Here is a 21892-nt window from a genome sequence, read left to right on the forward strand (position 1 = left end):
AAGAAAATATTGTTGGGATTGTTGGGGAAAAAAGAAAAGTGAGTGGCCCAAAGAGAGAAGAAAGAGAGAGAGAGAGAAAGGAAAGGTGAAACACATTACACGCGCACACACCCTCAAATCCCTCTCGTCCACCCCTCGGGGTTTGTATGATCTGCATTGAAAAGTAACCATAAGACCAGCCACTTGGAATTTTATATATCTGTAACATCTAAACTATATTATATAATCATATCCAATATCAAAATACAAAATGGGAGGATTCACAACTTGAGTTTTTAACGGCCCAGCCGTTGTTGGTAGTTTTTCTTAATCATCTTTGTGTTGAACGAGCATAAGGAAGAACTTCTTAATGTTGTTGCTGCTGTTGTTGTTGTTGTTGCAAAGAGGAAGAATACGATCCACTGTAATCATCATAAGGATGGGATGATTGTGAAGGATGATGTTGATGATGATGTGGTGGTGGAGGTGCAGTTGCTGCTGATGGAGGAGGAGGTGGTGGATGAGCTGTGGTACCATAAGCATTGTAGGGTGTTGTGGTGGAAAATGAGGGATCCTTGTTGAGGAAATTTAGCGTGTGAGTAAGGATGATTTCCCGATTGGAGGTATATTTCCTTATTGTATACATACCTTAGCTTCTGGATGTCTGGAATAGAACCCTGGTGCTGTTGCTGCTGGTTGAGCTGATTCATAATACGCTGGATCCGTTGACATGACGGGGGGTGGAGGTGGCATAGAGATCTTGTTCTCAGGTCTTTGAAAATAGGAATCCGGAGCACTTGAAGAAGTGGGTGGTGGTGGATAAGGACTGTGATGAGGAGGATGAGGAGAAGAATAATCATAATAATAAGGTGTCAAATCATTCACTGGAGGTGATGTTGGCAATTGTAAAGGAGGTGGAGGAGGTGGTGGTGGATGTTGAGATGATGTTGCCGATGAAGAAGAAGCTACTGAGCTATGTCGATAACGTGTATGTGAATCTGCATAATGACCAGGGCTACGACCACGCACAACCAAGGGTGCCGAATAACATGTTGCCACGCAAATCTCTTGACCTTGAGCCGTGTTGCCATAGAGTTCAATGACAATCTCATAATATTGTTGTGCTGCTCGACGCTTTCCATTATTGGCTGTGGCCGTTTTAAATTGCATACGTTCAAAGGTAGCAATGTGATGATTGGACCCCACCGATGCCAAGTGAAGGTTGCCACCTGCTCGAATCGCTTGTGGTTTAGGAATCATTTGTGGACCCTTGTCGCGCTTGGGAGTATGCTGCACCAATTCAATCTTTTTGTCTGGATTGCCAGTGACACGCGCGCTCACGCCAATTGAAAAGTATTCGATTTGAAGGATCTCGTTTTGTGATGTACGTAATAAACAAGGTACTTCAGAGCCTTGTAGCATGTAATTGACACCATGAACATCGAATGTGCTGCTCACTTGGAAATAGTTGCGACGATAACATGCCCAATCTTGTTCAGCTCGAAAGAATCCACGATCCATTTTGGCATGTAATTGGATTTGATATCTATGTAATCGATGAATGAGTCAATAAGCGTCATCGTGTAAGATCATTTGCATTATGTTGTTACCTGTTACTTTGATCAAGACTATAAAGCTCTTCAAGTTGCTTTGTAGACGAAAAAGTAGGACCCATTTCAAATGAAAAAATAGATTCTGTGCGTCGTTTCCGATTGACATAGTCAGGATAAGGATGTGAAGAAAAAGCGTTGGTGGTTGTAGTAGTACCCGAAAAGCTGGCTGGTCGTGTTGGAATCATGGGACGAACAGCACCAGCACCAGGAGTAGCATTGGCAACACCAGCACCAGGACCACCACCACCACTTGTAGTGCTTTGTGGCGATTTATCACCAAGAGGAGTAGGAGGTAATGATACGCTTTCTGGTTGTGGTGTGGCAGGCTGCGTCATTGACATTAACCTATCATCATCCCACGCGTATAGAGTTAATCACCTGTAGTGGGTATCTGTGCACATACCATAATCACGTTCTTTTCTCTCCCGGGCCACATTAATCTGATTTCCCCCATAATAGAATGATGTAGCTTACCCATGAATAGAACCTTCACCGGTGTGTGGAGGTTGAGGAATAGTGGGTGGTTGTGGTTGTGGTTGTGGTGGAGCACCAGCAGCACCAGCAGTAGCAACAGCTGCGGGATCGCGGTAAGAGGGGTAGTTTGTGTTAGACAACGCCATGTAACCATGAGGTGGATCTTGAGATGGTGACCATTTGTTGTCTTGCATCTCGAAAAAGTCGTGTTCGTTTATAAAAGACGAGCCTCTCGTGGGTATTGAATTTGAGTAAGAAAAATAGATGGTATACAAGAAAGGGAAAGAGGAAAAAGACACAAGTAGACCGAGTGAAATAGGAAAAAAAAGCACTACTTGCACATGATCCATGCCCTTGACCTTAATTTTGAACACCTACTACGATTATCAATCAACCCACGGACCTATTCCATCTCTATTGCCTTCCTATTGTATTCGTTCATTTGTCTCTTGGTGGATGTTATCATCTACATCTTTCTTTTCCCTTCATCACTGACCACCCGAATAAATGTGATTCGTGATGTACAAATCAATATTATTGCCCGCTTGAAAAAACTCAGTACGACATCAAAAGTGTGGATCAATGCATGCAAAGCATCATCATTGCTTGATTTTATTCTTCCAACGGCAAACAAACTCCTGATGCAATTTACGTGCAACACGACTGTGCTACGCCTGTCATGAGCCATAGAGACAAAAAGCGGGTCCAGGAGCGCTATTGCTATGGCTATGCTGTTCGTTGTTTTTTCCACAGGGCAATAATGTTAAGGTTGATCCTCCGAACATTGCACTCCAGGAACAGGGAACACCAAATTCGTCCATAGGGTGCTCGGATCATTGGTATTACCGAATCGAGTAAGACGCCACTGATAAATCTGGGTGTATAAAATATATACATTTTATCACTATATAACATCGTACATTTATACAATCAACAAGATGCTGTCCTGCAGTATGCTGAAAGAGAGAGGGAGAGAGAAAAGCAAACATAAGATGGGTGTGAGGGGAAAGAAAGGGAAGGCGGGGAGGGAGCCGTAAACTAATAGCAATGGGAATGAATGAATAATAGCGGGAAAGCTTATTCTTCTTCCGCGTCGAGCATAACAATATCAACACCTTTTGCATGACCATGATCCTCATCCTCCACGACCGATCGGAACAATTCGCTCTAAAGTATAAAGAGATAAATAAATACAAGCGTGGCAACTCAATAATGGTGAGGGGGGTTTCCTACCTTTTTCCGGAGCACGTTGTCCATAAGCCCTTCTTCTACTGTATCCTTGATCACGACTGTGTGAATAAAGGTTTGCTTGTTTTGGGTCATTCTATGAATGCGGGAAATGGCTTGATCTATATCACGAGAATCAATATCCTATTGCCATATTGTTCCAATCATCATCATCCTTGGCTTACCCATCGTTGCTATCATCACCATCATCGAAGCGAAGAAAAAAAAAGTATCACAGAGAGAAATCAAATTGAATAACCTATTCCTTCCTTTGTTCTTTCCTTCAGCCCTCCAATTTACCTGGGTTCCACCTACATATGCATATAAGTATCACAGGCACCAACCAACATACATTTTGTGATACGTTACCATCTGTCCAAAATCACCATGTGATTAGCCCGTTGAAGGTTCAAACCAACACCACCAGCTTTCAAAGAAAGTAAAATCACTCTCACTTCAGGCCTGTGGTTGAATTCACGCAAGCTGATCATCCGTGATGCGCCACTCATATCACCATGATCTAAAAAGAGGATGACAACAATGAGCCAAACGACAAAGAATGTACCATCCCCCCTCTGAAACTTGCAAGTATTATGTCGAATGTTGATCGATCTGAGGATATCGGATATCACCATCAGCAAATCTACAAACTAAACAACAAAGGTCAAATTTCAAGAGGATGAATGGCTCTCTCTCTCTCCCTTTGCTTACCTGTGTCACCACTACCACCTTTTCTAACTTGTTTTCCAACAATGTCTTTTGCAAGAATCGAATCAGCCACCCAACTTTTGTCGAATGATGCATATAGGGCAGCTTTTGAAGAGCATGAAGATCCGGCATTTCAACATTGTCACCAAATTGTTCACTAATATGGACTTAGCCACACGTGATCTTTCTTATTTTCTCATCCAAACCATACTTACTAGAAACTCTCAATGACATTGAATGCTTCGGCTGTTTCTCCATCTTCTCGAGCAGATCGTTCATTTTCATCTTCATTATCGAGTGCGGCGACCACCTGTTCCTCATCACGTGTTTGGATCATTGGAATAAGATCAGGAAATTTATCCAACAAGATGCGAAAATGCCCACAAGCTGTTCTAGTTAGAAAGAAGTATCATACCGCTGAAGGATGACATTACCTTGCTTCAATCGTAAATATAAAACCGCTGCTGCGGACATGGTTGTATAGTCACCGGCCATGCCATATTGCCGGTTCCCCTTGATCCGTGCGTAGAGAACACGTTCCAGGTAATCATATAAGGCTCGTTCTGCATCTGAAAATTCAAGCACCACGCGATTTTCTTTACGAGGAAGAATCGTCAAGCTCGTCTGCAATGATTCCTTGGTTCGACGCACCATATGCTTCCTTAGTAATCCTGAAATGTAATCGACATTCATCTTTTGTTGTGCATCAATGCGGATCTCCAAAAAGGCAAACAATGGAAACAACTCTGAAAGATCATTCTAAGGAGTGCTTCATCCATAAGTCATCGGTTGCCTCTAATGTTTTTTTTCCTTAATCCCATTACCTGTAGAGGTGTGCCTGTCATACACCATCGATACTTTGCTCGTAATGATAAAACTGCCTCTGTGACCATGGACTTCATGCTACGGATCTTGTTGGATTCATCTACCCTCACATGCTTAGATTAAGGCCCGCATTATCATCGATGATACCCACTTACCAAGAATAACACGATGCCATTCCATATCAATGAGTGGGGCACTGACACCGGATATCTGTCGATTGCGGAATTCACTGCGTAATCGATCGTATGTGGCAATAACAACACGAAAACAAGGCTCTAAACGTAACCATGTCAATTGAGGATCCATCATTTTCCAAAAAGTAGACTTACGTTCCAAAAGCAAAAGCGTCTCCTCATTGTATATAAAATACAATAAGCTTCCATAGGTCGTCTTTGTACGAATCTCCTCAGCCCATTGTTCTCCCAACTAAAGAAGCCAATGTCAGTGTGTGTTTTGAACGTTGGGGCCTTGTTTAACTTACACCACGTGAAGGGACAAGGACTAAAGTTGGTGCCCGGACCGTCAATTTTGGTTGTTGTCGCATGATCAATGTCAACATTTGCAGCGTCTAATTGTAAAGAAGGTTACATTTCTTCCTTCCTTGCACATTCCATCATGGGGTAGTACTCACCTTGCCAAGACCCATCTAGATGAAAAGGAGCGGGATCTTTAAAATCATGTCATGCATGTTGTATAGTGATACTACTTACATCGTCAGCAAGGATACCACCACGAAATGCCCTTTCCATATAAATCATTTGTTCAATGCCTTCTTGTTGATGTGGTTGTAATTGGACGTGGGGTCGAAGCTGCGCATGGACTGTATTATATGCATGGATCAGACATACATACAAGAATAGAGTTTGCCCTTCACTATTTGTTACCTGCATTCATGCTAACATCCGGCAATTGTGATTCATCCTCGACTGTTGTAACCAGAATTTGATCTCGATCTATAAAGGAACCAGTTCGTGTCACATGATGCTTGCTTGGGCTGTCAATCAAACACACACACACACATACCTCTCAACCAAAATGCATGCTCAACAGGATAATAGCTGCCACCCATATCCACATAAAAGTAATACACGACATCCTTCCTCCATTCGTTGGGGAATTCCTTGTACAATCGCAACAGAATGTGTTCCAAGTTCTCGTCTCGGTGGACGTGAAACAGGTACCGTGTGGTGCTCTCAGCGTCTGATCGTACTACTAATCGAAACGTGTCCTTGTCTCCACGATCGCACCTCGCACAGCGCGGTTCACCAGCAACATTGACTGTCATTGTGCGTGCAGGACAACAAAAGGATCGTGTGCTTGTCGTATGTCGAGTGAAGGGGGTGGGTGACCGAAACTGAGGGGAGGTAAAAATAGAGTGCGAGGGAGGGAGAGAGAGAATAGTGGTAAAGAGGAGGCAAACAATAAACGCGAGCTGGCTTTGGCGCGCGCATACACACATACACACACAAACGCATTCTCCCCCTTCCCTTCCCACATCCATCCACTCTTATTAAGTCCATTGTAATAAACATGAATCTACTTGGTGGTACATATCAAGGAGAACTGTTACAATCGTATGCATAAAATGGAACATGTATTTGAGCTCCCTATTATTGCCATCAATGTGACATTGGATCCTTTGCGATAAGCAGTAATTTGCCCTTTGGTATCAATCTACAATCTTCCCATTGGTCTATGTATGTTCTTTGCCCTTCCATTTTTCCTTTTTTGCAATGTTGGGTAATCGACAATGATGAAAGCTGTGTGTACATATGTGCACTGACTATTTCACTCTTTATCTGGGTTCATGTACAAATGCGTGTGTTTTAAAGATAAGGAAAACTATTATGCGATTATATCTTTTTGGGTGTTTTTTGGTTCCATTGGTGGATTAATCATATGTAATGCATGATGGGATTGGGTGGTGGTGGTGGTGGTAGTAGTAGGTGGCGTTAGTATTACGTTCTTCTTCTTCATGGCCTCCTAGCTCTGTTGTTGTTGTTGTTGTTGTTGTTGTTGTCTTTGCACGTAACGTACTACTCCTTCTTGCTCGCTTTGTACAATGCATGGCATCCATTCGTTGTGCCGTTCAAGATAACGACGTGTGAATGGACATGTCGGTATCACCATCATGTGTGATTGTGTTGCCCATATAAATGCTTTGTTTAGAATGGCTTCACCGATGCCTCTATCACGGTATGCATGTGGTATCTCCTACATAGGATCATCATAGAAGATTATTATCATTGAGAAAAAAGAGAGGGGCTATTGCTGCTTACAGTATGATAAAATTCAACAATGTTTTGAAAGCGTGTTGGTAGATAGCACAGGGCAGCTACAGTGTTGTTGTTGTTGTGTCAGTGTATATGTGGCGTGTGCTGCATAGAAGTAAGGGACACTTTTTTTTACCTGTTGTGCGTTTTGAATCGAGCGATATCCGAAACATGCAGCTATACGCATCATGATAAATGTCACTGTCATTGACTACGCTTGTTGCTTTGTTATCCAAGCCCAATGGCGGGGTAAGGAGACCTATATTCCTGCATCCATCATCAATCATCCACGCTCCAATCACGGCTATGAAAAGAGAAAAGGAATTGACCTGCTGCAGCCGTTGTTGTTGTAGTAGGTGTTGGTACCACCAACACTTTGTCCTCTTTTAATGAAATGTGTCGTTCACGTGTATTTGCTGAAAAAGAAGAGGAAGGTGATGGAGGAGCAAGAGGTTGTTGTTGTTGTTGCTGTTGTCGCGACATGAACGCAATGAGCACACTTGGAGGAAATAAAAAAAAGGGAAAGGCAAAAGAGAGAAAAGAAAGCGATCGAGACCGAGATGGAACCCAAAGCAAACTCTAAATACTCAAAAATGGCAATTCCTCAATGGGTGCGACTGTTTCCATGGACCTTGATTCCATTGGTGATGCGGCATAACAATAGCAACAGGTCTGGGCTCTTGTCCCCATGATGGCGATGCATTGGTAAGGATAGCAACCAGCCATTGAGACGCGTATGTATCTTGTGGTACCATTCTTTTTACATCTGCTGATACACATGCCATGCTTCAAACATGATATATGTTCATGGAGCATACGGCTATGGATGGTAGTAGTAGTCGTAGTTAGTAGTAGCATTTATCATCTTACACAAGCACACTGTCGGTTATACAAATTGGGTGGGGGATGTTGTATCACCCAAAGCCAGCTCATGGAATGTTGTTGACCAATGCCCAAAAAAATAAACCCAGCCATTTGGCTCGAGCGTCACTATTACACCCAGCTTTTTTTCATCACTTGGCATAATCGTCCTGGTTAAAATGACCGCCTTGGCAAAAAACACAATGCATGTTAATCATTACCGATTATCCTACAACGCATGGATAGCAACTGCGTGCTGCTGCTGGGATGTCTCACAACAATGTGATGATTAGATATGCCGTGTCCCTGAATGGTTTGGTCACAATGCACTTTCCAATCCATTATTTATTCTATTTGTTTCCAATAACTATCATGTCGCCGACCCGAGTTTTTGGAATGAAATTTGTTTCGTTGACATGGTAAAACATGAGCCATCAGTCATTGGATTCATATCTGCTGCGTATCACAAGGTATACTAGAAATGGCTTCATTTGTATTGTATCGTTGGCCTACAACGGCTATGCATTCGCTTGAGTGCTTCAATTGTATGGTAGACTCCTTTTCTCTTGCTTGAATTCACAACGATCATGATGATGTATACTTAAATGGGTTGGCTAGTAGACTTTGTTGTAATCACGACGCTCTCGCCACTCCATCAAAGCACAGTCTCCTTTACCTATCATTAGGTTGGCATTATTCTTCCAACTTTAGTGGTGCATTGATTCACTCATTAAAACTTTAGACATTGGAATGCAAACGAATTGGTTTATTATGGTAGAAGCAACGGGTAATGGGACACAGTAGTCGTAGGTGGATGTCACGTGCTGATATCGAAATTGACTATTTGGGTCTTCCCAAGACACAGGATTTCCCTCTCTTTTACAACTCTGCTTCTTTGACATACATACACCATGCTTGAAGACGACGACACATTGTAAGCTTCCCCTGGTCCAATGCACCTTGCATACAACAGAGTACTCAAGGCATGACGCGTGTAGCCTCCCTACGCCTCAAGACAGACTCAAAGCCGACATTAGCGATCTACGCCATCGATGTAATGCTGACTGGTCCTTGTTGTACAATAATGTGCTCATTTCGTTTTATGCATCCGTAGTGAACAAGGCACGAGAAGAAAAGCAACGATTGGAGCGTGAAATCATGGAAGAGCGGATAGGATATATTGCTGCAACACGCTTTTCAGAGGAAATTCGAGGTAAGAGTGGGGAATGGGTGGGTTCATGGATACCGTGTTTTGGATGACCAATGCCCTTTGTTATTGAACAGATACGACGCGTTACAAGGCTTCTCAAATGACGCAAATTCAACAACAGGTGAGTGAAGGATAACGAGCAAGTCAATCGAATTGATATTGATATGCATGGTTTACAGATCCTCGAGCAATGGATGGCAGTGTCGTCGGCACGATGTGTACAAGAAATAGTGGGCTATTATCGTTTGGCTGGACGCACCACCTTTCAATTTCAAGGGAATACGGGTATCCGGCTTGAGACATATTACAAAGGTACATCCTTCAAGCTTATCATCTACTACCTTATAACTCACCATGCTATTATCATGCAGCCAAGTACTACGAGCCTTATTACCTTCTTTTGAGCAATCCTGCATCCATGAAATACAATTCTATCTCAGTCGCCCAGCATACAATTCCTTTCTTCATTCCAGTGCAAGAGATGGTGGATACATTCCTGCCACATGATATGGAGGTAAGTTTTCCTTATACTTGGGAGGCTTCAAATACTCATTTACTCTTTTCCAGGCTTTATTACGGATACTTCATGTGTTTTTACTTGCGTATGTATCGAGACGAGAGCAGGTGGAAGAACTCGGCGTCTATTGCAAAGAGCGAGCCTCCTTTGTTGGCATTTCTGCTGAGAGAAAGGCGAAAGATCATATCATCCTAGCAGAAAAAATCGACGTGGAGCAGGACAAGGAGGACAAGGACAACAACAACACGACGATCCGAGTCGAATTGATCTATGACGACTTGACATCCGAATATCCTACCAAAGTGAAGACGAGCATACCTTCTTTGATCCAAACGACCTATGACACAAAAGAGATAGAGACAAAATTTCAGACATACAAGCTATTGGATGCATATAAAACAATTTTTAGTGCGTGAAAAAGAAAAATGAATTCTATGTGGATGGCATGGTGGCGAAGGGGTTGACGAGATAAACGTTGATGATGGGGGGAGACTTGACCACATTGGCTTGAATAAGCACATCGAATTTAGTAAACACCTTGAACAGCTGTGTTCCTTGTTCCTTATCCAAGCATTGACTGGGGGTGTGTGCGACTTCAGATGCCTTCGCAATAGGAATACCATGGCATGAATCATTGTCGCTATCATTCTCATCTTCACTAGCGATTTGCACATTGTTCTCCGTTTCATGCGTGGGTACAGGTACACCTTTCTTCCAATAGAGCAGCAAGGACATGTCATTGGTGTTGAACTTGTGTTGATGAACAGGCAACGAATCCACATGAATACGTTTCTCAATCCCGTATTCTGGTACAATGATATCGACAGCTTCACTGTACACTTGAACCACCACAGCTGATCTGATAATAGCACCTTTGGTCTTTTGCAACTTGTGAAGGTAATGGGCCAAGTACAATTGTGAGCTCATGTCTTGGGCGTTCTTGGCTGCGTCACGATTACGGTTGCATTCAAGTGCTATCTGCTGAGCCTCTTGGTCATCATATCCAGAAGTATCTAACAAGCAAAAAAGAAGTTGAGTATTTCTTTCCAAGACGTATTCTATTTGACTCACCTGCATTCTTTAATGCTGCATTCAATTGACGATGTACAATGACATCAGCATAACGACGGATAGGAGAGGTGAAATGGGTGTACAAAGGTACGTTGAGAGCGTAATGGTTGTACTTTGAAATATCCATGGCACCCGTACAAAAGTATTTGGCTCGTTGCATAGGCTTGATGGCCAACGTGATCAAAACATCCTTGACTTCTTGAGACTCAATGGCATTAAAGGATGCTTGCAAGTTGCCAGCACTGCTACCATCTAGCTTGTAACCCAAATTCTCTGAATGCTTGATAAACTCATCCTATAAAACACACACGCATAGAATTAGAACATTGATCCATGCACTATGTTAGAGAGATCACGTACCAGTCTTCGTTCAATAGGTGGTGCATGACGTCGCAAAAGTGCTTCGTTGGGGAATTGGCTGCAAATCTTTTCGGCGACACTCATGTTGGCACGAAGCATGAATTCTTCGATAAGTCGATTCGATTCCTTGAGCTCGTATACCCATACGTCCTCTGGTTCCCCTTGTTCATTAAGCTTGAATGAAAGACGCACCGAGTTCATGGATAAAGCACCACTTTCAAATCTCCGTTTACGCATATGCTTTGACAACGAGTATAGGTTGAGAATTGATTGCTCTACGCCTTTACGTGGGTGCTCATGCACATTGGCTGTTTCTGGAAGTGGCTTGCCCTCGATCACACATTGAGCATCATCATAGGCTAATTTGGCACATGACCTGATTATGAAGTTAGGCATGTTGACATATGAACACGGTGACAAATTCACTTACTTGATGATGGTTCTTCCAAACCAAGTATCAAGAATAACACCCGTCGGATCCATTTTCCATATAACAGAGAAAGCCAACCTATTGGCAACACATACTCCATAAGCTTCTTGCTTGATGCCACCATTCCTGCATTCACACTTGATACGTTACCTTTCAATTCCTGGATTCAAGCTGCAAAGTTCTTCACAAAGCAAGGATGGAAGCATAGGAATGACTCTATCCACGAGATAGGTACTTGTTCCTCGTTCACGGGCTTCTCCATCAAGTGCAGTACGCTCCCTGACAAAAAATGATACATCGGCAATATGGACGCCAACTTCAAAATTGCCATCATCCAACTCTTTGACATGTACAGCATCATCCAAATCTAAGCACAATTTCATCAATAAACTAATCCTCATCCTTTACTCAATTGGTCCATACCTTTGGCCGTTGCAGGGTCGATCGTAAAGATACGTTCAGATCTTAAATCGCGTCTAACCTTGTATTCCTTGTTGGGTATCTTCCAAGGTGTCTTTGGCAAGCTTCTTACAATCGCATTGGTAAACTGAAGATCCTTGACGCCACAATCAGCGAGAATCGCCTTGGCTTCTGTATCGATACTGCCAACCATTCCCAATGTGCTGATGATATGTCCAAATGGATGAACGGCATCAATGGGCCATTTGACAATCTTGGCCTAAAGACAAGCTATGAGTCGATCCATATCGAAGTGATATATATATATATATATACCCATCTTACCGTCATAATCATGCTTGTATATTGCTCCTCTTTTTCCAACAGATCCTCAGGTGCGGATGAAAAAGGGATCGCAATGAGAGGCACACGCTTATCCGTTGGCTTGAACCAAACGAGTCGGGGTGGTTCCTTTGACTTGTCATCCTCATTCACTTTGGGTGCATTGGCGTTGGGACGTTCCACTTTGAGGATACTAATAATATTACAAGTTAGATATGCACCAAATATCCCACCCTATGGACTTACCCAGCAATGGCATCATGAGGAGCACGATCCAAAATGCCAACCACTTCACCACAATATTTCGGCTTGTTCTTATCCTCATCATACTCCTCCTCTTCTTCATCATGGGTCTGATCTTCCTCTTCTTCGTCATCATCATTATCGGATAATGCATCTTCCTCGGCGTCCTTGCCATTGGTTGCTGCTGCTGCTGCTGCTGCTTTCTCTTTGGCTGATTCTTCCTTTTTCTTTCTGACCTCTTCCTTTTTGCGTTCCCAGATCTTATCCACATCCAATAAACGCACCGCCACAACGTCTCCTTCCAATGCTCGATTGCGTTGTCGACGTCCAAGGATGAAAATATCATGATCAAGCGTGTCTGGAACAACATAGGCCTCTGATGTATGTGCTTTGCTGATACGTATGATACCACGGATCAAGGTGCCTTTTTGGATTTCTTCTTGCATTGATTCAGGACTGGGATAGGCATTGAACATGAGTCGTTTCTTGCGTGGATTACGATCATCGGGGTGACAATATGCTGGTGGGGAAGTGACATCTATCATGATCCATATTAGCTCATGTCATCATCATCATCATCAAAAACGAGAGATCCAACTTACTGGCTGATGACGATTTATCGCTCTTTTTGGGTAATTTGATGGTCACCTCGCTTAATACACGATCATGCTGAGTATCTGAACGCATCTTTGGAGGGGCTTTGGCAGCAGGAGGAACATCGTTGGCAAAATGGATATCCAAATCCTCGACGCTATTGGATATGAAAACAGGCGCATCCACTACAGGCTTTGGTTGTCTCCATGCACCATTGCCACGGGGATAAACAGTGATTTCCACGCCATTGGCAAGACGACGACGATTACCACCAATAAATGAAGGACTGAACTTTTGTGATGATCGGGTATCAGGCTTTTTGGTGCGCTTATCTCGATTCTTTTTGCTCTTCTTTTCATCACCCGCTGATTCCTTTTCTTTGGGCTTTGAATCCTCTGGATGCTTAGGTGCGTCAGGTGCTGGTTCCTTGGTGGTCTTCTTCTTCTTTGGCTTTGTTGATTTTGTTGTGGAGGATGATGGTTGTTGTTGTTGTTGTTGTTGCTGCTGTACATGGGATGATGAATCATTGGATGGTAACAGGGTCGAATCCTCTGGTTGTTTTGACGCGTCTGTTGATCCTGCTTCTTTGCTTTTCTTTTTCTTTTTACGCTGTCGTGTCTTTGCTGGTTGCTCTGTTGTTGTGGAGGATGGTTGCTGTTGCTGTTGTTGTTGTTGCGCATGTGACGAATCATTTGATAATGTGCTTTCTGGTACATTCGTGGCTGCTTGGTGGTCATCCTTATCTTTCTTGCTTGAACGACGTTTCCTATGCTTCTTCTTTGTCGTGTCCTTTTGATTGACAGGCTCTGATGGTTGATTATTGGACGCGTCTACTACTAGTGCTGCTGCTGACGATGATGATGATGATTTGGGTTGTGGCTGTTTGTTGTCGACCTTCTCTTTCTTTTGGCTGCTACGTTTCTTCTTATCTTCAGCGTCATCCACATCATCCGCTGTATTGGCGTTTAATGCAGCATGCTCGGTGTCATCCTTTTGCTTTGACTTGGCCGCTGGTGCAGGCTTTTTGGATTTGTGTCGTGTTGTGTTGTTACGAGATCCTTGTGCCTTTGATGGTGTCTCTTTGTGCGTTGAATCATCCATAGTGGTGGAGGACGACTTTCGACGACTCGACCTGTTGCGACGTGTAGGTGATTTGTTCCCATTGCCTCCAAGATCGGGTGCTGACACGTCCTTTTTAGCTGTCTCCTCGTGTGGCTCAATCTAGTAAACACAATTGAGCTCAAAAGATTCAAGGCGATGGATCCAACTATAACTTACGTCCATGGTTTGTCAAGAAAGAAAGAAAGAGTAGCGCAGCAACTTTAAGGGAACGAAACTGGGTGTGAGATAATCAAAAGCCAGCCAAGCTTACATAGCCCGACAATGCCAGTGCTGCGTGATGTTTCATCTGATACGTTTATTTAGACTTTTTCAAGAATCCCTATAGCAATGGGTCGTTTTAGTGATCTATGATACAACAATAAACATAATGTTGTTGATACGTACATGATAATCTAGCTCTTTTCGTATTTGATCGCAAGTAAAGTCTTCGCTGCTGCCATCGAAATCATCCAGGTCCACACACTGATATTGGCACAGCAGATGTTAGCATCATGATTGGATCAAAGTTGTATCTAACCATACTTACCTCATACCGCAGTATCTTGTTCCAGATATCTTTTCGAGATTTTAAATGCCGTATCAGTTCCACTGCCTTGGATGATCCATCCGCAGATCTTGGCTCATCATCCCCATCATCGTCGCCACCCACTTGATGCGCACGTTCTTTCCATATTCGATTCAACAATGCAATGGTTTGCTTACGCATCCCACTTTCAAGGCCATATGCATCTGCAAAGAACTTTACAAAAGAATCAGATCTTGATGTAGAATCCCATTATGATACTTACATTCAATTCTCTGTTTGTGAGATTGTCGCAATGATAATTCGTATCCTCATCCTCTTCGTTGTCAATGAGACGGTTGTCTTTGGCATGAACATTCGGCGGAGTATTAAATCCAATGGAGCATGAATCCTCCTTTTGTTGCTTGGACGTCGATGAGTCGCTGCTACGGTGTTCACCATCCTTGGCATCTGATTCATCCTCCACTTTGTGTGTTTGTGCGACATCTGAATGGCTTTGAATGCTCGTTTCATCATCAAAATCCAGTTCCACAATGTCGGATGCAGAAGATAGTATTATCTCATCGAGCGAATGATCCGAGTTTCCAGTGAGATCGACGGCAATGACCGAATTATCATCATCATCATCATCATCCACAGAAGTCTGTGTCCCACGGCGTTGGATAACCTTTTGAAATCATGGTAAGTTAAATGTAAGTCATGAGGGCAAAACTCTCACTTACATCTTGCTTGCGAGCAAACATGGGATGATGGCTTGCAATATCCAACAAACATAAAACGCGTGCCAATCTGGAATCCAATTCAGTCAATCGTTCAATGGCCATAATGGTATTTCCATCAAGGGAATAATCGTCGTACACCCAAGTGATCCCGGCAGTGCATTCGGGTGTCTAGAGAAGATAGCTGTTAATTAAACAACATTGAAGGAATGTGCACCATGATGATGATTGTACTTGCTTGCATTTCCTTGATGACATTGTAAAGAAACTGCGCCTGTGGTTGGCTTAAGCAGTGGTGGGTATCTTGCATCAAAGCCGATTGGTCCTTGGTGGATAACTCAAGAAGGTTGAGTTGCTGATTGAAGAATACTTTTTCAAATACATCCAGACTGCGTCGACGTGCTTCCACGCTGTTGGATATACCAGTTGCGCTTGATTTGAGTTGTGTGAAGAAAGGTGATGGTGTAAATTGTTGCTCAAGGCACAGCCGATCCAATAATAACCGAGCCAAACATTCATCTTCCATAGGCGAATACTGCTGCTGATCACTGCTCTCATGGGTGTTGTCATCATCCAATTGCCGAGAACAAGGAGAGGGAGATAATGATGGGTTGTTGTTGTCGCCTGCTTCATCTTCTTCAATCATATCGCCGTTAACCGATCCTTGCCGCTGTGACCAAATATCGACAAGAGGAGAATCATCGAGTAATGTAAGATCAATGTTGTCTAGTTGGCTGTTGTCAATAATACTATCAGCATGGGTATATGATGGTGATGGTGATTCGTCTGATAATAAGCTGTCTCTTCTCTTATTGTTTGCCACATCAAAGTCTTCCAATCGTGGTTGTGATGAAAAGGGATCGTCGTCGTCGTCGATGATTGTGAGATCAATATTATTGTTGCCTTGGTGAATAGATAGTGGTGGTGGTGATGGTGATGATAGATCAATAGGTGTAGTACTCTGTGCATGGCCGATGTCACGTGCATCCATCACGTTAGAAAGTGTCGTGCCATTGGAAACGAGACATTGCTTAAGGTGCCGTGCCTTATCCCTCATACTCTTGAAATCAAACGGGCTATCTTCGTTGCACGCAGGACACGTCGTCATTTTACTGAATGCGCCTGATCGATGCTTGTTGCGGCGGATCTGGTTCCCCTCTGTCAATCGAGTGAGGCATTGCTCCATGTGGTCCAAGAATTCCTCCCTGCTGCTGCGCTCGATCGCTATGTTGCAAAATAGACATTGGGTGTCGATCGTGGTTGGTGAAGGTGATGACTCATTCAGCCGACGTCGTTTTTTGGATTGCTTTTGTGTGTCTTCTTGGTATGCTGGGTGGTGCTGCATGGAAAAGAGAAGAGTAAGTGGATCCAGATTAAGATTCCATCTTGACATTTAGGCACAGCATCACGTGCCCCTTTTACAGTACTTGATATGACATTTGGTTTAGCTCTTTGTGATTGCCCTTCTCTAGATCAGAGTGTTTTGCAGCTCATTTAATATAGCCTTTATAGTACAATAAAAAAGGTCATCCATTGATATCCAATGTCTTTATTACATTCCTACTTTTTATCGCAAAAGTGAGATGCTTCTTCATCCTTCTTGATGCCTTTTGCTGCTGTTGTTGGATGACCACCACCAAGGCGTACGTTGGGTGATAGGAGTGCTATGATAAGGATAATACCACCAGCGACTGCAGGGAAAATGAACTACATACCGCCAATGAGTTGAGGATGGCTTTAATGACAAAAAAGACTTACCACATTGCGCACTGCTTCCATATACGCATGAACAAGGGGTGGTTGGTATTCAGCTGGCACATTTCGAATGTATAGGTAGTTTTCAAGTGCATTGTATTCTTGAGCTACTTCAAGTACATCGGATGGCAATCCATCAAATTGTGCATAGCGGAAAGCGGCAAACACAGCTTCATAAACTATCGAATAGCATGCGTGTAATTAGTAATCGCCCTGCTATACTGTATCCCACGCGTATGTACATACTTGCAAGTCCCATTGGTGAAGCAAGAAGTAAGAAGAAATTGACCTATCATACAATTGTTAGAAGCTTGGTTATACGATCACGTATTCAACTTACTAATGTTGTAGCGATTGCTAAGTACTGTTTCCCTGCGATGCTTTGAGCGGTCAAGATTACATTTTGTTGAGAAAATCCAAACCCAAAGCCTGGAGTAACAACGTTTAGTGGATTTGTGTTATGAATGCTTCGCTATGCTTCACGTATACCTGATAATATGAAGAAACACGCTTGATGGCCCCAATTTGATTTTTCATTTGTCAGCTGGAAAAGGCTGAACCCAAGCGTCACAAAGGTGCCTGCGATGATCATGTACACCTTGGGATAAGGAAACCATTGCAATAGCTGACCACAAGTCAAGGCTCCGATAATAAGAGCACCTGGTGTACAGAGATCTTTTAGATGTCTACAATTTCGACGTATGCATTTCTCTTACCAAAGTACGGAATAAGTCGCACGCTAGACATTGTGCTGTCGCTTCCAAAGACCGATTGATATGTAATCGGGCCAAAAAACATGATCCCAACAAAGCCGAACCCTAGACACCACATGTAGAGGTAGAGCATAGACACCTTGGGATTCTTTAATAGCTGGGGTGGGAAGATCTATAGCGGGATACAATAACGTCAGCACAATTAAAAAAGAGTGTAATGATTTGAAAGAAGGTAACTTACTGGTTCCTTAGCCACCTTCATTTCAACGATGATTAACGCTAAAAGTGATACGCCGGTAGCAACAAAAGCACCAATGGTATGACCATCTCCCCAACCATGCTAATGTGAATCATTAATCCGATGATAGCATTACACGACTATTTTTCTTACCATGGGACCCCAGTTGAGCGCACATAGAATACACGTGATTGTGCCAGCACTAAGAATAACACCAAGCCCATCGATACGTTTGATCTTGGCCCACAATGGCTCATCTCTTGTCAGCGTGGCATTCGACTCTTTGAAGAAAACGGCCATGATAACCAACGAGGTACATCCAAGAATCAAGTTTAACCAGAAATCCTATATCCTTTGTAAGAAGAGGTGTTGTTGATCATCGTTGTGAATCATTTAGACTTACCCAGCGATAAGTCACTTGGTCAACAAATGCACCACCTATGCATCTTTGTTTTAGTAAATAGCGAAAGCGTGTGATAATAACGTGTATGTCTTACCCATTAGCGGGCCTGTCATGGCTGCAAGTCCATAAACCATGCTATGCATAGTATCATGTTGTCAATGGAAACTCGTTCTTACAAGATTTCTTTACATACCTAAGAGCAGAGTTGATACGTGGTCGATGTTCCAAGGGTGTAATATCGGCTGCAATGACAAAGGCAAGCGAGATGACAGAACCACCACCAAAGCCGCTAATGGCTCGACCAGCAATCAAACCATCCATGTTAGGAGTCAATGCACAAATCAAAGATCCAATACTGAAAAATGACTGGCCAAACAGCATGATAGGTTTACGACCGAAAATATCCACAAACTACAGTACACATATAGGCCATGATGATCTTTAGCTTCCATCGTGTGTGTGGTAGTGCAACTGTTCACTGCTTTACCTTTCCAGCTATTGCTTGTGCGCAATTCAATCCCAAGAAATAGGCTACGGCTACCCATGTTTGATTTCCAATATCATGCATCTCTGTAGCGATCTTTGACATGGCGGGGGCCACAATCGAGGATTGGACAATGATGGCAAATATGCCCATGAATAACCCAGCGTATACAAATCCACGCTGCACCTTGTCCATCCATGGTGATGATGACAGCGTCGGTAATGATTGCATGGTTTTTTCTATGAGCGTATTCTTTGGATGCTTGTTGGCAGGTGGTGCCTGTGTTAGTGGTGGTGATGGTGATGTGGTGATCCGTTCCTGGTAAGCACCCACGGCGGTACCATTGGTCTCAATGCTTGATGATCCATTGGATGTTTGCCTTTCTATTATTGAGCTGTTGTCGCTGCTAGTTGTTGCTATAGTCATTGTCAAAAGTGATCCACAAGGAAACAAATGATCCAATGTTTTTATGTTTTATACAAGTGGGAATCGGCAAAGTCTCCCCGATCTGATATCCGTTACCAGGGTTCGGTCTATGTACTTCAATTTTCCGTTTGGTGGACGGGCTGCATGCATATAGGGAGAGGAGTACGGGATATGTAGTAGGCAGTCATATCTAGATTTCAAGAGCGTCGCACATGTTGCATGGATACGTAGCCGATCAATGCATTTGTGGCGGCGTAAAAGTATGGTAAGCAAGATGAACAGGACCAACCAGAAGGTAATGTGTAACGGCATATGAGTAAAAGTGCTTCCAAAACTAGGTGCTATTTCAGTGTCAGAGGTGCACATGCTGACGAATGCTGACGCCTTTCCGCTGGATACCGTCAGGGTATACTTTTTCCAACAAGTGCACTCAGCCACATGACACTCACGTCAATCCTCTATTTGTTGCCTTTTTCGGTAATAATTCGTAATCATGCTTGCTTTTCTACGATAGCATGTCACTCTACAATACATTGCATTCGAAAATATAGGTACCCGGAAATGTCAACTTACTCCTTGGATCCCCCTGGTACACAAAGCTATTGATATGGATGAACTTTTAGGATGAGCAGGGTACATAGTAGTAGTTAGCTATTCAATGACCAGTAGTGCAGTTGCCATGGAAACCCATTTCCAAAAAGAGATCATCAATTTTTTGAGCTTCTTGGATGCAACAATCTTGTTTACAAACATGGCATCAATTTATATAAAGTATCTTTTCTCGTATTGGTTGAGCTTATATATATATACATGATGGCATGAATAAAAAGAATAGCTACATAGTGGTAGGCTAGTTGTTGCTGTAGCTGATGATGAGTATCATGATCGAAATGGTGATGGCCTTGGAAATCCTCTTCTACAATGGCAATGCCGTATCATGCTCTGCTGCTTAGAAAAGGTGTAGGAAAAGTGATATAAGGCGACTGGATCATCATCCAACTTCAGCTTCCTGACAAAGTGAAAATGACAAGCAGTCTCGGTGTACCAGTGTTGAGCTGCTTCATCCAGGTCTCGTAAAAAGGTGCCGATTTGGCCATCTTCTTCAAGTCGCGAATCGATGGATGTTGGAAGGTGGCTGGTATATATGCAATCGTATCAATGCGTGGTATGTAGGTTCTTTGTTGTAATGTGGATGGTCTTGGTGCAGAGATCAATTTAAGTTCTGGATCATCAATACCGAAAAATGCAATTAGCCCCATATAGCATCATAACCATCTTACCGCCAATTTACCTTGATAATTGTTTAACGCCTCTCTCCCAGCTCCTTCTTTATGAACACTAAAATCCTCTTGAGAGCCTAAACCCCATCTAGGTCAATATAGCCACAATCTCTTCATTTTATTGATATGAGTTACCTCTCAATGGAATCAAGCAAGCTTCCAACTCTATGAATTGTTCCCACCAGAAATGGCAAAAGCCACCCATTAGGCGTCGATTCATTTGAGCCCCTCCTAGCCAAAGCCGACTTTGTTCATCATGACAATCCTTAGATGCTCGCATCTCGCGTCCCATATCTTGCTCTCTGCGATTGATACAAGTCCGTACAAGACCCATGAAGGCTTTTGATGTAAAGTGATTGGTAGTTGCAATCTCTCTATACAAAGCATATGTTATTACCCTATCGCATTCCTTCAAACAACTGCACAACCATATACCATAACCACGGCCCTGGTTACTTGCATCATGTCAAGTTCACCAGCTCCAGAAGTATCATATTGCCAATGTGGGGATCCATCACGTCACGTAGCTACATAGATAGAAATCCATACGTATGAGCATTGTTGATGTATCAAACATGTACTGTTATGTGAATAAGCTTACTTCATCACAAGAGTCCAATCTCACAATGACGACCACGACAATGAGAGTAGGGATGGGGAGCTATGAATGACCACAAAGATCAGCACATGGAACAACTCTGATTCGCAGGGTTGGAATAAAGCCCATGGATACGCACATTCGCTTGGTCCTTTGATGTTGTAAAAGAAATCAAAGAAGGTACAAGATACGCGTGGAGTGTAAATTGATGCATGACATTCGGTTCGGATCACCATCCCGCTCGGCACAATCATTACTGTCATTGCTCTATCGATGTAAAGTAGATGTCTTTTACAATACATAATGAAAGCGAAATGCTATTATTGGTGAATGCCCTATTTTGGATGATTGAAACAATGAGATCGGATAATTGGGGCCTATGTGGATCAACCATGTTAACGCCAAAGTGGCGTGGGTAATCTGTACACCTCGGCATCGGCCCACATCCACCACAAAGTCAAACTTGTACAACATGGGCGTCAAAGTAATCTAGATCTCCGTTCTG

The 21892-nt window shown here is 43.0% G+C and overlaps 9 protein-coding genes across 9 annotated transcripts; 1 reads left to right on the plus strand and 8 right to left on the minus strand.

Annotated features, from left to right (window-relative positions):
- Positions 1-346: 346 nt before the first annotated feature.
- Positions 347-2260, minus strand: O0I10_007707 (uncharacterized protein; the record flags this gene model as incomplete). The annotated part of the gene is made up of 4 exons (XM_058487721.1): positions 347-553; positions 628-1525; positions 1590-1937; positions 2067-2260. 4 exons carry the CDS (start codon positions 2258-2260, stop codon positions 347-349), a joined length of 1647 nt encoding a protein of 548 aa, XP_058341543.1.
- Positions 2261-3143: 883 nt separating this feature from the next.
- Positions 3144-3500, minus strand: O0I10_007708 (uncharacterized protein; the record flags this gene model as incomplete). Its single annotated transcript, XM_058487722.1, has 3 exons — positions 3144-3233; positions 3300-3415; positions 3479-3500. 3 exons carry the CDS (start codon positions 3498-3500, stop codon positions 3144-3146), a joined length of 228 nt encoding a protein of 75 aa, XP_058341544.1.
- Positions 3501-3658: 158 nt separating this feature from the next.
- Positions 3659-6111, minus strand: O0I10_007709 (uncharacterized protein; the record flags this gene model as incomplete). The annotated part of the gene is made up of 13 exons (XM_058487723.1): positions 3659-3813; positions 3880-3943; positions 4005-4158; positions 4217-4388; positions 4436-4760; positions 4826-4926; positions 4982-5101; positions 5156-5252; positions 5308-5394; positions 5458-5472; positions 5537-5646; positions 5711-5779; positions 5850-6111. The coding sequence occupies 13 exons, from the start codon at positions 6109-6111 to the stop codon at positions 3659-3661; spliced, it is 1731 nt and encodes a 576-aa protein (XP_058341545.1).
- A 698-nt stretch (positions 6112-6809) lies between these two features.
- Positions 6810-7582, minus strand: O0I10_007710 (uncharacterized protein; the record flags this gene model as incomplete). Its single annotated transcript, XM_058487724.1, has 4 exons — positions 6810-7040; positions 7106-7161; positions 7236-7358; positions 7429-7582. 4 exons carry the CDS (start codon positions 7580-7582, stop codon positions 6810-6812), a joined length of 564 nt encoding a protein of 187 aa, XP_058341546.1.
- A 1289-nt stretch (positions 7583-8871) lies between these two features.
- On the plus strand, positions 8872-10103 carry O0I10_007711 (uncharacterized protein; the record flags this gene model as incomplete). Its single annotated transcript, XM_058487725.1, has 7 exons — positions 8872-8894; positions 8959-9014; positions 9075-9173; positions 9245-9291; positions 9350-9482; positions 9542-9684; positions 9738-10103. The coding sequence occupies 7 exons, from the start codon at positions 8872-8874 to the stop codon at positions 10101-10103; spliced, it is 867 nt and encodes a 288-aa protein (XP_058341547.1).
- A 16-nt stretch (positions 10104-10119) lies between these two features.
- Positions 10120-14410, minus strand: O0I10_007712 (uncharacterized protein; the record flags this gene model as incomplete). The annotated part of the gene is made up of 10 exons (XM_058487726.1): positions 10120-10700; positions 10759-11053; positions 11119-11494; positions 11549-11626; positions 11699-11915; positions 11972-12227; positions 12293-12482; positions 12536-13070; positions 13135-14347; positions 14405-14410. The coding sequence occupies 10 exons, from the start codon at positions 14408-14410 to the stop codon at positions 10120-10122; spliced, it is 3747 nt and encodes a 1248-aa protein (XP_058341548.1).
- Positions 14411-14543: 133 nt separating this feature from the next.
- O0I10_007713 (uncharacterized protein) lies at positions 14544-16835 on the minus strand (the record flags this gene model as incomplete). Its single annotated transcript, XM_058487727.1, has 6 exons — positions 14544-14567; positions 14633-14710; positions 14775-14987; positions 15037-15438; positions 15494-15661; positions 15729-16835. The coding sequence occupies 6 exons, from the start codon at positions 16833-16835 to the stop codon at positions 14544-14546; spliced, it is 1992 nt and encodes a 663-aa protein (XP_058341549.1).
- A 215-nt stretch (positions 16836-17050) lies between these two features.
- O0I10_007714 (uncharacterized protein) lies at positions 17051-19509 on the minus strand (the record flags this gene model as incomplete). The annotated part of the gene is made up of 12 exons (XM_058487728.1): positions 17051-17197; positions 17249-17424; positions 17492-17534; positions 17586-17674; positions 17735-17905; positions 17962-18130; positions 18200-18298; positions 18350-18541; positions 18600-18634; positions 18694-18734; positions 18793-19010; positions 19087-19509. 12 exons carry the CDS (start codon positions 19507-19509, stop codon positions 17051-17053), a joined length of 1803 nt encoding a protein of 600 aa, XP_058341550.1.
- A 1001-nt stretch (positions 19510-20510) lies between these two features.
- On the minus strand, positions 20511-21123 carry O0I10_007715 (uncharacterized protein; the record flags this gene model as incomplete). Its single annotated transcript, XM_058487729.1, has 3 exons — positions 20511-20731; positions 20801-20866; positions 20925-21123. The coding sequence occupies 3 exons, from the start codon at positions 21121-21123 to the stop codon at positions 20511-20513; spliced, it is 486 nt and encodes a 161-aa protein (XP_058341551.1).
- Positions 21124-21892: the final 769 nt, after the last annotated feature.

Source organism: Lichtheimia ornata (genome assembly GCF_029851405.1).
Source record: "Lichtheimia ornata isolate CBS 291.66 chromosome Unknown scaffold00038, whole genome shotgun sequence".
NCBI classification, from domain to species: domain Eukaryota; kingdom Fungi; phylum Mucoromycota; class Mucoromycetes; order Mucorales; family Lichtheimiaceae; genus Lichtheimia; species Lichtheimia ornata.